General features: G+C 35.6%; 1 protein-coding gene across 1 annotated transcript in view; it reads right to left on the bottom strand.

Moving 5' to 3' along the window:
* Positions 1-6,983: 6,983 nt before the first annotated feature.
* The window catches only part of LOC140168201 (uncharacterized), a 95,391-nt gene continuing 89,225 nt past the window's right edge, over positions 6,984-13,149 (bottom strand). Inside the window, exons 23-24 of the mRNA XM_072191535.1 lie at positions 13,095-13,128; positions 6,984-8,660 (exon numbers count right to left, since the gene is read on the bottom strand). Of these exons, the coding sequence (XP_072047636.1) occupies positions 7,993-8,660; positions 13,095-13,128 (702 nt within the window). The 3' untranslated portion in view covers positions 6,984-7,992. The remainder of the gene's footprint in view (positions 8,661-13,094; positions 13,129-13,149) is intronic.

The raw sequence follows: 13,149 nt of genomic DNA, 5'->3' as shown, positions 1-13,149 counted from the left end.
TTAGGGATTCAATCATGTTTCACCGTTATTCATCACCGATTAACAACGATGCGTGGTTTACTTCGCGAGGGTAGCTTTAGCTGCTCAAGCGAAATAAACCACGCAGACGCGCCGGACGCGAGTTTTTAATCGGTGATGAATAACGGTGAAACATGATTGAATCCCTTTTAACAACGAAAACAAGCTAAAGATTGTCTAAATCGCGTGATTCTTTCTTTCGGAACGTCCGTTTGTCATTGCCACTCAACCTGACAAGAAGATCGGTGGTTTTTCAGTTGATATCACCAATAAAACTATGAATAGGCCTAAAGCGGTAATGATTTAGCTGTTGCCTCCAACATAAGAGAGTGTTTACGCATCTCTGCGCATAAGTTCCAGCATGACGGAATTTATTCGTAACGCCTTGCGTTCGCGTATACGCTGCTGAACTGTGGATTTATCACGGATTAACGGATTTGAAAATGAAAATTGCTGAAAAAGCACCCAAAACCTGGGTACATATCATCAAACATGGAGACCCCGGGATTTGAAGCTTCCTTCCCGTTGGTCCAAATAATTTCTATATTTGTGAACAACGAAACCCCAATGGTAAGTTTTGACATGCCCTAGTAAATTGACTGTCACGTTAAGCTGTAAATCACAAGCACACAACATCACGACTTGACCGACATCATGTTACACACCACCAACGAAAAAAAATAACCATGGGCCAGAATTTAAAACAATTTCCCTGCGAAAGCAGATCCGGCAAATATTTGGCAAGGAAAAAATATCATGTTTAAAATTAAATTGCTGCTATCATGTTCAGCAATTTGCTTTGAATGAATTTAATATAATACAACCACTACTACTATTACTCCGTAAATCCAAACATTTGCAATATTATGCATGGGCTACTGATTCAAAGATTAGCATACATCAGTTTCAATCGTGGAACCATAATTGAAAATTTGGACTATTAAGCAATCCTTGATCGATGCTTGCTTTTTTTTGTGTATTGTTTTGTTCCTTCTTCTATTTCATTGAATGCGTCTCTCAAGGTTAAAGCTAAAATCCATTAATTTAGGGCGCTATTAATTACAATGCAAATCACTGATTTGAAATCACACACACGGCTAAAAATGCGACACTTATGCAAACGCGTTCATGCGATTGTGTGATTATTATATCATAGCATTGCCTATAGAAATAATGAATTCAGCCGTGAGTTATATTTATTAAAGGGCATATTGCTCGGACAACATGATATCATTGGCAAGCTAATATTATGAGGACACTGAAAATGAATCCTTTTTTGAGAAATTAAGACGTTTAAAATTGATATTCCGCAAAAACCAACTGTAAGCGGCGAGTTCCTTCGAACGAGACAGATTTGACCTAGATAAAGGTTGACGTCATGAAATGAAATGTGCCCGCTTTGAAAGTATGGACTGTAAACACTCTCAATGCACAGAACGTATACTGTTGTTGTTCTCAGAAAAAAACTCTAATCAAGTATTACAAATTTAATGGTTTTTAAACATATGGATAAAATCAGCCGCTTCTTTTTTATATATTGGTAAATTGTGATATTACAATTCATATGTATATCAACATCATGAGAAATATTTGGAATTAAAAATTAAAAAATGTTTTGAGCTTAGAATTTGAGCGTGATCAATCCGAGGCTAGTATATTCAGGTATACTAGTCTCAGTGATCAATATTGTATTTATTATGCAAATAAACAATTTCAATGGGCCAGTAGCTAACCTTTTGTTGACCATTGAAGGTCGCGCATTTATATATACATGAATCATAGATCATCTGGATGATCAATGCATGAATGAACATGAAAAGAGCTCGAGGTCATTATGTTATCGTGAACGTAGGGGAACGGCGGGTAATCCCACTCTTGATATTGGTATGGTTTATTCTATCTTACGTTGTTTTAATGTGTAGTAATAGGCTTAAATGGAAAGATGTTCGGGATTACCCCACTCTCCCCTTATAGTGTCCGCTTCATTTACTTACGTCATTCAGCCCGCTGCCTTGAAAATTAATTTCGCTTCGAACGGGGGAAGGACCCGTACGAGGCCGAACTTTACCAACTCAAATTTCTTTTTCAGGGGAAATACGCATACAAAATTGCAACGAGTGTCAACTTGTAATGTAATAATTATTCTCTTCGAAAGGATTTAAGGTTACAAGAAGAAACGTATAAAAAACGACGTATAAAAGACGTATAAAGTTGTTCTCTGAAACCGCGTTTTCTCAGCAATCAAATATCTCAGTGAGTCAAATGTTGGTGCATGGATGTATCTTTACATTATTTTTGTGTGTTTATACAAATTTTTATAATCCGTTTGAAAATCTTTCGTTTAAATCATTTTTACCCACCATGTTCACAAGATCAAAAACGCGTTCCATGCAGTTTTTTCAAATGTTCGCTCCGTATAAAACCCTAAAACCACGCCGAGTGATTGTTTTCTCCTTTTTTGTATTGTACTACAAATCGACCAAAGAAATAATGTTGCCATGGGGAAGAACCAAATACAGTACCGATTAAATTTTATTAGCCTGTTTTTGGGAACAATTTTCGAGAATCTTGTACCACAAAACACTGTTATGTTACAATTATCGATATCTGGATTGTGGACCGTTAATTTGGATTTTTAACTGCCTACATTATTTCTCAAATGTCTGTCGCTCACTCTATCATTTGAATTTCACTCCAAATTTAAGCTACCTTTGCAAAAAACGAGGTTTTTCGCCATCGATACCTCCGACATTTACAGCGGTAATGAGCCTGTTATACACTATTCAATAATAGTCAGTTTGAGATCAATCATTTTCATGTGCCACTCAGTGGCTCAATCGGTTAGCGCGTTGGACTCACGTTCGACTATATAATACTATAGTTTTGAGCTGGAAAACTTTGGTACGTGTTCGAGTCCCTATGTCATGATGTGGTCCATTCCATTTTTCTTATTTTATTTTTCTCTCACTTTTTTTCTTTTTTCTTGTTCGTTTCTTTCTTTCTGACTGCAGCGATTGATTGTTTTTGCACGTTTTTTTTCATTATATAATTCAGGAATTTTTAGGCCTATACTATAGTTTAGTCTAATAGGCGCGGCCTATGAATATATTTTTACAAGTTAGATTAACAAAATATTGGTTGTTGGTTTTATTATTGTAGTTATTGTTGTATGCCTATATATTGCATAATCAGGGTATAAATAGGCCTACTATGCCTGTTATAGCCTATAGAAGCATTGATTTATTTCACGACAGATATCATCCAGGATAATTTTAAAAATTGAAAATTTAGAAAATCCAAAGGAAAATTGCCGAAAACGGCTGCCCACAATCACCCCAACCCCCATTAGCCCATATGGTCCTATCATGGTCGCCCCTCCCTATCCCTGCAACTTGCAACATATAGGATGACTCACGAGCCGCGGTTTGTCCGTGGCCCAAGTTCAGATTGATATACACTATTGTACGCGTGAGTTCATTCTTTTCTGCATGGCTGTTTCCATTATTAACTTACGCCCCTCTGGAATCAAGCCTTGAAAATCAATTGTATTTAACCTTAAACTTGTTTTTGCAATAGATATGCCCTTTAAAGTAAAATATGCCTATTTTGTTTTTATTACTAACTCATTTTATTTTCATACGATTGCTTCGCATTATGAACGTTTACAAGACATGCAAACATATTAGTAATCACACACATTTTCTTGTTCTTAAAAACAAAGTCACGCTTAAGATTTTGCACAATCAAAGAGCACTATAATGATAATGGGACAAGGTTATGAAGGGCTTCTAATTCTATAGGCCTACATCTTATTTTTCGTCCTGGCAATGGGTATAAATAGTGTATTATACATAAAGATAATTATAGCGCTAAGACGGATGCCTTTGAGGAATCTCCAGCAACAAGACGGTACAGATGAAGCAGCAGACACGGTTCGCAACCAGATGGCGCGTACTGGAATTGCTTTCTTCGTTTGTCAATTTCCATACAGACTACAGTCTCTCGATGATGTTGTGGATGATTTATTTCATGTCGATATATTTTATACTCAGCCCAAGGTTACTATATTAATTACCGGTCGTATTTTTTTAAAACTCTGAACTCAATCATTAATCCATATATTTATGTGGCTAGTTGTCGTCATTATCGCCAGGCTGTGAAACAGGCGTTTCGGTTGTAATCATGTCGGGTCGGTAACACCGGATCAGTCACTGAATTGAAAATACCCTACTCGAGGCATAGCCGAAGGTTGTTGGTTCAAAGCAAAGATATTTAATATGAATATGCAAGAGATTGTCAATAAATTCCCGCAATCATTATTTATCTCCACTCAAGCTTGACTTTGATAACATTTACTTATGATACATACAAATTTGTACCTCTGTTTTTAAAAACAAACTTGTATTAACGATGTTGAATATTTGATTACGTAATGACATTAGCATAAACACATTAGCATATGGACACTGTCTGATTTATGGTGAAAGGTAGTAAAGAAAATAACTAGCCAAATTGAGGTATTGTTATAAATTTTTCAAATATCTCGAGAATAAAAGTATGGAATCTGGGGCGGTTTTGAAATTTGGTAGACCTATCACACGGAAACGTTAACGATACATTCTTTTTTTTTTTTTTTTAACCAAGTGAACATACTCAGATTCTCTCATACCAAAACTGCGGCTTTTAAAATGCGTTGGTACTTACTTCTACTTATTTTTATTACATGTGCCTTTACTGTAATTCACATTGCTCGCCAATGCTGACAATTTTCAGTGTCCATAATATAGGAATGACTTTATGCTGAGATTACGTAATTAAAAGTACTATGATAGGAATTGTTGTGTGTTTTAAAAGATAAAAATAATGACAGGAAAAAGGTTATTTGAACTTTAAAAGGCTATTAATTGTTCGAAACATCTCAAAGGAGGTGAGTCCAAGATAAATTTATTCAGAATCAATCAAAGCTGCCAAAATGACTTTCAAACCTTTGTTCTATGAATTGGTCACGGGATCTGCAGGCTGGTAGTGTGTAACGAACTACTGCAATGAATATCCAATTTGAATTAGTTTAATACTTAACTGTCATTATCGTTATTATGTTGTACTATTTTCAGGTAGATTTACAGGTTATTTTGTATAGTATGCCTTTTAATTATTTGGTAATAAAGTGCTAGTTTGAGATTATATGGAAAACCTGTAGTGAAGCGTTTTATCAGTAAGTGTATCATGTCCTTTCGCTTGTTAATGATGTATTATCCTGAAACCGTTAATAGCCGGTAATGAAATATTGTGGAATTGTCCTCTTCGGTAAATCCCATAAGCCTTTGCGAGTAGACATGAGATGTCGTCATTTGACGTCACGTCGATGCGCACTTCGCAGTAGCGATGTTCACTAAACGGTGTTCGCATCGGCGTGACGTCAAATGACTACATCTCAGGTCTACTCGCAAAGGCATGTGGGATTTACCCAAAAGGTCAATTGAAAGAGTAGAAATGAAGTCAATAATTGTCGATTTGATCGTAGCGTACTTTCACGCTCTTGAACATGTTGACAAATGCTTCAATGGCTCATCTTTTATGCACATTGTATCCATACCTACACCAATGTTAATAATTGCACATTTTGTAAATCTATTCTATTCTTATATATTTAGTATATTTTTAATATAATCACATTGTATCAACTATATTTCAACTGTCATTTGTAGTTTCAACATATGTGTGTGTATCGTTAAGTAACACAATCACAATTTCTATTCACATAATATATATACATCAACATTTCATTAAGAAACATAACTACTTATACCTGGCTACTATGCCTGCCTATACAACTGTAAAAAACACACAAAAACTACAAAAGATACAAAACAGAGCTGCCAGACTTGTTTTCAAGGCAAACCGTATGGAACACACCACTCCTCCGCTGAAAGAGCTTCACTGGCTTCCAGTAAATGAGCGTATTACCTACAAACTACTCACATTCGCTTATAAAAGTAGACATGAAACAACACCACTGTACATACAAAATCTCCTAAAATCTCACACATTTTCTGATGGTATGTTCCTACGATCACATGCTGATGGCAGTCTGCTTGAATGTAAAAGAACTCACACAAATATGGGAATAATACCTTCTGCAATTCTGTGCCAGCTCTCTGGAACAAATTACCTGTAAAACTTCGTACTTCACATAGTCTGGCCACTTTTAAATCTAATCTGAAAACCTATTTGTTTCCAAACTAAGTTTTTTATTTTTAATTAAATTGTACATTTTACTGTAGCCTAACATGTAGTGTAAGTTGTACTTTTAAGATCATTGTAAAGCGCTTTGTTCAAACTTATGCTAAGGTGCTATATAAATTCCGTTTATTGTATTGTATTGTATTGTATTGTATTGCCTTTTGCTTGATTACTACACCTGCTTTATGTATAAATGTAAATACTGTCTAGATTATGTTTTTAATATGGATTTTTGCACAAACACACCGAAGGTTTAATATTTACCTTTCAAACAAGTCAATTTTTATTATTTTTTTACGCCATCCCACGTGATGCGAGGACGCAATCACCCTACGATGATGTTTACGCACGATTTCGTTGGCCAGGCCAGCGAAACATCTGTGACTTACTGCTTAGCAGGCGAGTGGACCCGGGTTCGAATCCCGACAAAAACATCTTCATCCTCTCTCCTTATTCTTTCTTTCTTTCCTTGTACGTAGGGTATTAGGGTTAAGGTTACGCAAGGCTTTGTCTTGTTAAAAATACATTAAGTTTACACAAGGATTTGTAAAGTTAATAATGCTAATTCCGTTAGAGACAGTCTGTCATCCATTTCATACTTTAATCAAGCGTGAGACTTGCATTGTAAAGACGTATTGTGATGTAGAAGAAGAGCCCCGCAGGACTAGTAAGTCAACTTACTTGACAAAGACCGCATTATAATTGAAAAATATGGAGGCATGACCTTTGTTTCTTACATAATGATGATATACTTAAATAAAACAAAAGTTTTAAAAAGGAAGAACCGTTAAAGTTTATCCACCTCTTTTTTGATATCAATATAAAACATTAGATTCGGCAAATTGTTATTATTCAAATAATCAATCGTATCTAAAATATCACGGTTCTTCGATGTACGTCTAACGTATGACATCACCTGTATAGCTTAGTTATGGTTAATGTATATTATTTACACCTGATTTTTGCAACACTTTGGATAAATTTGTATGATATTGGATTTGTTTGCAAAAGTTTTTTAAGTTGTAGTTTTTAGTCTGGGACTATTGTCTCCGTATGCATGTGGAGACCTCAATCAAAAACCATTTCAAATAATTGGAACAAATGTATACAAAATATGCGGGTGACATAAATGTGACATCACTAAAGCATCATGCAGTTATTGTTGCCTACATGTATGCACACAACACAGGGGCACTCACAATAGGCAATTGACCCCTACTGGTAGCGCTGTGTTGTAGATATAGGAGATGAACTAGTTAGCTTGGTCGCATTTGAAAGAGAGATTTCTGTCAATCAAGTATAGTTTATTCTCTACATGTCAATCTTTAAATCATTAGCATAGTCCTTATAATAACGGGGACCACCTTGATGAGTAAATGACAGCAAACCATTGAAAAATACCCCAAAACTCAGTCAGTGTAGCTCCGCCCGTACATGTCAATAGTATCATTATTGTGTTGAAGTTAAAACTTTAATTCAATATCATTATCGATTGGATTAGACGACCTTAGCGGACAATTCGATCGCTCATTGGATTAATATTATCATGTGGTAATACATTTGCATTGGACAATCGATTACTATAATGGTTTAGTACTGCATATCTTGGTTTAATCTTCACTATTCGGGTTTATGGCTGGAAAAATCACGGTGAAGATTGCCGTGGACATATCTGCCCTATGGGTTGTTTTTTCGTAGATGTAGTGTTTGATTTAACCCAATGCAATGCTTTTACAAAGGAAACAGATTTTCTGAATGTACTCGAATGAATTTGTAGTCGTGTCCATCAAGAACATTATTTAGTTCTCCACACAGTTTGTCGGCCAAATCGGCGTACCCATTCTCTCTAAGACATGCTATCAGGATCTTGCAACAGCTTGGATCTTTGGTATCTCTGACGATATTGTGCAGGATATCCGCGGCTGATGATAACCCGATCTCTTCTTCGACGTCTACAATTGCTTCTTTGTCTTCTTCAGTGAGAAACGATAGATGGGGTAACACTGTGTGTGGCACTACTGTCGAACGAAACAGCATCCATTGGTCCCTCATTACACCACTCCATGCTTGAAGATATCTCTCTCGTACTATCTTTACCATTGGTAATGTCTTGATGATTTCATCGTGGCTTTCCTTCAGCATTTCTACCAGGTGATTAGCGCCAGCGACTTCGAGACTTTCCAAGAAATCAGAATACCAACCTTGGGTTTCAAGAAGACGGTTGAGGAGTAGTTCTGTTGCCTTTCTTATGCCATGTGCTTTTTCCTCAGCCAGGACCGATTCTTCGTCATCCTCGCTCAGGAATGGGTGATGAAGCTCACTTGGTTTAATGTCGGCACGAAGTGTATCCCAGCACTTATGAAGAGTTGCCCGCCAGGCAATGTGGTGAATGTTCATATCTGTATAAATATAGAGAGCAATTTTTTCCACATAATGCTAATGCAAAATATGATGTGGCATACACAATTAATGTAAGACAGCTGCGCAATATTAGAAATGAAGAATCTGCTTTATCTGCAAATATTCTAATTCACAAACCCATAAAAATTGATACAGTGATAGAAACAAGAAAACTGGCAATAATTGTACAGTGCGCACCGTATAAGAATGGTTGTTGTTCAAATGACAAAATGCACGAGCCGTTTCATTTTTTATCGGAACAATGTACGACCCCGAACGTTATAAATAACTTTTTAGAAAGCTTAAACTCCACAAATCAAGGGCAAAATATCCTCATTAGTAGTTCAAAAACATTTCAATGTAGTTAAATCGACCTAGCAATTCTTGCGTAGGGACAGGGTGACCCAAAAAAGGTTATATGTAGATTTTTAAAAACAATCTAAGTGAATATAAATAAATATAAATGTCCTTTTCATGACATAATCTATGTACCCTCTACTAGTACCCCTGTGAATGTCAACTTCACAACGTGCATATTTAGCCCGCATTCCTGATCAGGCTGTTTACCAGTTTAGGCCTATGTAATGAAAGTATTAGTTTCCCGTCACCCGCCCGCATCACTGTTTCAATTTAACCAAAAATTTCATTATTTTCATTAAAAAAAAGTCAATTATCTGACAATTGAGATGGAAATAATAAAAATTTAAATCATCAAGATGTGGTAAATAATGGAAATTTAAGGATTACCTCATCATGATTCTAGTGATTACAAAAATTGCAAATATCTTTTAATTTTAATAAAAACAAATTCAAATCTCAATCTGTTGCAAAATGTTTGTAATGATGATCTAAGCATTAATACCTGTTTTGAGATGGTCTTTCATCAACAATATAGGTAATAGCCATGTAAATGAAAGTTTTGACAATAATGATATTGTCCAAAATAATGAATAATGAAACCATGACCTCATATTTCACTGAAAAAAATGTGACGGGAAACTAATCATTTCATTAGCCTTATGTAACACGATGTTCATTGCCGACAGACGGCGCACAGTACTTTTGGCGGTTCATATGAGTATGTCCAGCCATAGCATTGCAGACCCAGTATATTATACGGTTGAACAGATAATCGGGTTTTGATTGAGCAAACTTCAATCAAAACCAAAATTGTCATTGGCGTAATAAGCCCTGGGTTTTGTTAAAAAGGGTTTCATTGTCATGTAGATCAATAAAAGGTGGAGCCATGCGTGTTGTGACATCAGGCCGACACCCGTTGTGCATCCATGCCCTGTGTCGAGTCGCGTGCCAGTAGCCAATCACAGGCAGCGGTTCTGGGGGCGTGGCTGTTTTCTCAGAAATTATTGCCGGGAAAATTCATAAGCTGTTTTGATACCATCCGAAGAGGTCAGGAAAATTTTAAAACCCACCCACCACTCCCTTTATGAAAAATATGATATTAAATGGCATTGTTTCTTTTGCTTTTTACCATTTTGTCCAATATATGAATCAAAATGGAGATAAATTGCTGCATTTGGGCAAGTCATTGGGAATGTTTTCTCATACTTAATATTTAATGTCGATTCCAAATTAGGCTGTTTGGAAATTGATTTGGGTCATCCCACTTCATGACAAAAGGTTAAATGGATAGTTAAATGTCCGTTCCAAATTAGGCTGTTTGGAAATTGAATTGGGTTGTCTTAATTCCGGAAAATGAGTAATTGTTTTATATTTAATGTCCGTTCCAAATTAAGCTGTTTGGATATTGAATTGGGTTGTCCCAATTCGGATATGAGTAATTGCTGTAGCTGTATGATGCAATAATTAATGAATTGGATATCCATTGCTTAAATGAGTAATTGTTAGGTCCTAGCCAAATTATGCTGTTTGGAGAATGGGACAGGTATCAGATGTTGTAGCTGTCTGATACATCTGAAGTAATATACATTAAAGAACCTCAGATGATATAGCTGTCTGAGGTGATATTATGTGATATTGAATTAAGTATGAAGAACACAGTTGACACTTGATCAACTGTGTAAATGAAAGGAAATAAAATATTCGGATGGTAAAAATCCAGCTCCGGCAATAGTTGTGTTTGGTCTACTTATTGCGTCCATAGGACAATTAAACTTGTTCAGTATTATTTTGAGAGTTCAGTCCGAAAATGGGCAATATTTTTGCAGTATATAAAACAACAGCGAATTCAACTAAACAAAACCTAAATGCAAATTATTCTTAATTTCATTATGTTGATGACAGGAGATACAGCGTGCAGAAATGCCTTCACCAATCCTTTGTTCCTCTCTAATGACCATCTTCCTTTATTTTGGACTACCAAGAGTCAAAAAGCTCTACGATCTGCCGTATTTAATTTGTGAATGTGGTTCTTTAGTGTAATACGTTTTACAACCATGAAAGAAAAGAAATAATAAAAAATAAGAGAAAATAAAAAGTAATGAAAACAAAGATGTTCAACTTTCGTTGTACGATACTTTTATGATTATGAACTGACTGCAAATTTTAATTATAAAACATCAACTAGTTCCAAAATAAATTTTTCATTATAACAATTTTCCATTATTACCAAAACATTGATAATACATTACGGTTAGAATATTTACCCTATCTAATTATCGTATACACAGTTAGGACGCGGGACTACCGATTGTTATTGTTCTGCAAGGCTCACTCAGTCATTTAATAAGGCAATACAAACGATCGAATTTGGTATTCAAATGAACAAAATTTTGAGTTACACCTTTTCAGTTTAAAATTTTTTTTCTAGGCCAAATGAAAAGCAATAATTTTCATTTTTTCAGTAAATGTCAGGAAAAACTGCAATGCTTGATACTGTATTTTTTTTCAAATCTTAGTGTTAAACTTAGTCGTGAAATTCAGTCATTTAGTGTAAGATTTTCGATTTTGATAGGCTTCAACTCTGCCCGCGAGCCTTTTTTGGATCAATCTTTTAGCTTTTCAAAGTAATATAGTTCGCTAAAGAAGGATTTTTCCCAACTTTCTAACGCACATCACCGTGAGCGATATATCATAGTTTTGTCAGAATTTCCGTTTTGATTCCATAATTTTTGACTACTAGCTGAAAATTTTTCAAATCTATGCGTGAAATCTTAGGCTAATACTAGCATTGTGGATCGATATTTCTGGGTGCCCGGCCTGGATACAGTGTTGCCAGAACTTCAATATAGCAAAGAAATTACCTAGTGTTTCAATTGTCATGAAGGTGACTGGGTATAGTGCCTTTTGTTTGTGTTTGTTTGAAATTGCTTAAACCCACCGAAAGTCATAATGAAGCAGCCAAAGCAATACAAGGTTAAACATGGAAGTTTATAACAACCTATTATAATGACCTAAAGGAAAAATCATTTATGGCAACAATGAGCCTTGCATTGTAAGTCATGGTTAAAATGTGTTGAGTACCCACCCCACCCCCATAGGCCTACATAATATTACATACCGGTACCTTATAATATTTATATAGCACATTTAGAAAGTAGGTCCTATAGCGCTAAATTATGACAAATAGGCCTACACAAACCCGAACGCAAGTCTGAAGGGTGTAATGAAAATGCCAACCCGCGATGGGGGGGGGGGGGGGTCATTCAAAATTCACCTGGAGATAGGAGGGACAGAAAATTAAAATCCCCTCTAATAACACGAGCATTTTTCTAGGTTTGGACAGTGGATTTTCCCAAGGACCTCATCCTAGGTAAATAAACAAACAAACAAACAGACAAAATGGTTTTCATAATCATGGAATCCATAGCCCCTATAAATTGAAATTGCAGGCTATCACGGGAGCAAATTTCCAAAATTCACCTCATTTACCAGAATTGGGGATTTGGGCTACCAAATCGCTGGTCAGGCAATCCTGGTTTTCAATGGAAAAGGGACCTGGTTGACAACAATTGAAATATCGATTATTTCTGCTGGTTGTTCTCGAGATAAAGTACTGGGTTTGACATTTTCGGAGCACGAAGGGAAAAAGGGTAAAATAAAACGGAAATTCTGACAAAACTATAATATATAGACCCACACGATGTGCTTTACAGAGGTGGGAAATATCTTTCTTTAGCAAACTATATTAGTTTGAGACGCTAAAAATGAATTCCGTAAAAAGCTCACGGGCGAACTAAAGGCCTATAAAAATCAAAAATATCACACTAAAAGACAAAATATGATGCTTGAATTTTAACACCAGGATTTAAAAAAAAAATGTATATCCAAGCACTATGTCTTTAACTGACATTACTGAAGAAAAAAAATATTGCTTTATATTTGACCGAGAAAATAAATTTCATAGCAAAAAGGTGTATCTCTGAATTGTGCTGATTTTAACATGTATCGATCGACTTTTAGCGCGACTATGCATTTCTTAAGAATTGGTAGTCCCGCGTCCTAACTGTACATACCTGTTGGTATGATGTTTTCACTTTTCTCTGAGATCTGTGAAGAATAAGAAAATAG

The sequence above is a fragment of the Amphiura filiformis genome, chromosome 13 (genome assembly GCF_039555335.1).
Source record: "Amphiura filiformis chromosome 13, Afil_fr2py, whole genome shotgun sequence".
NCBI classification, from domain to species: domain Eukaryota; kingdom Metazoa; phylum Echinodermata; class Ophiuroidea; order Amphilepidida; family Amphiuridae; genus Amphiura; species Amphiura filiformis.
Note: the sequence above shows the minus strand (reverse complement) of the source record. Positions and strands in the feature narration are given on the sequence as shown.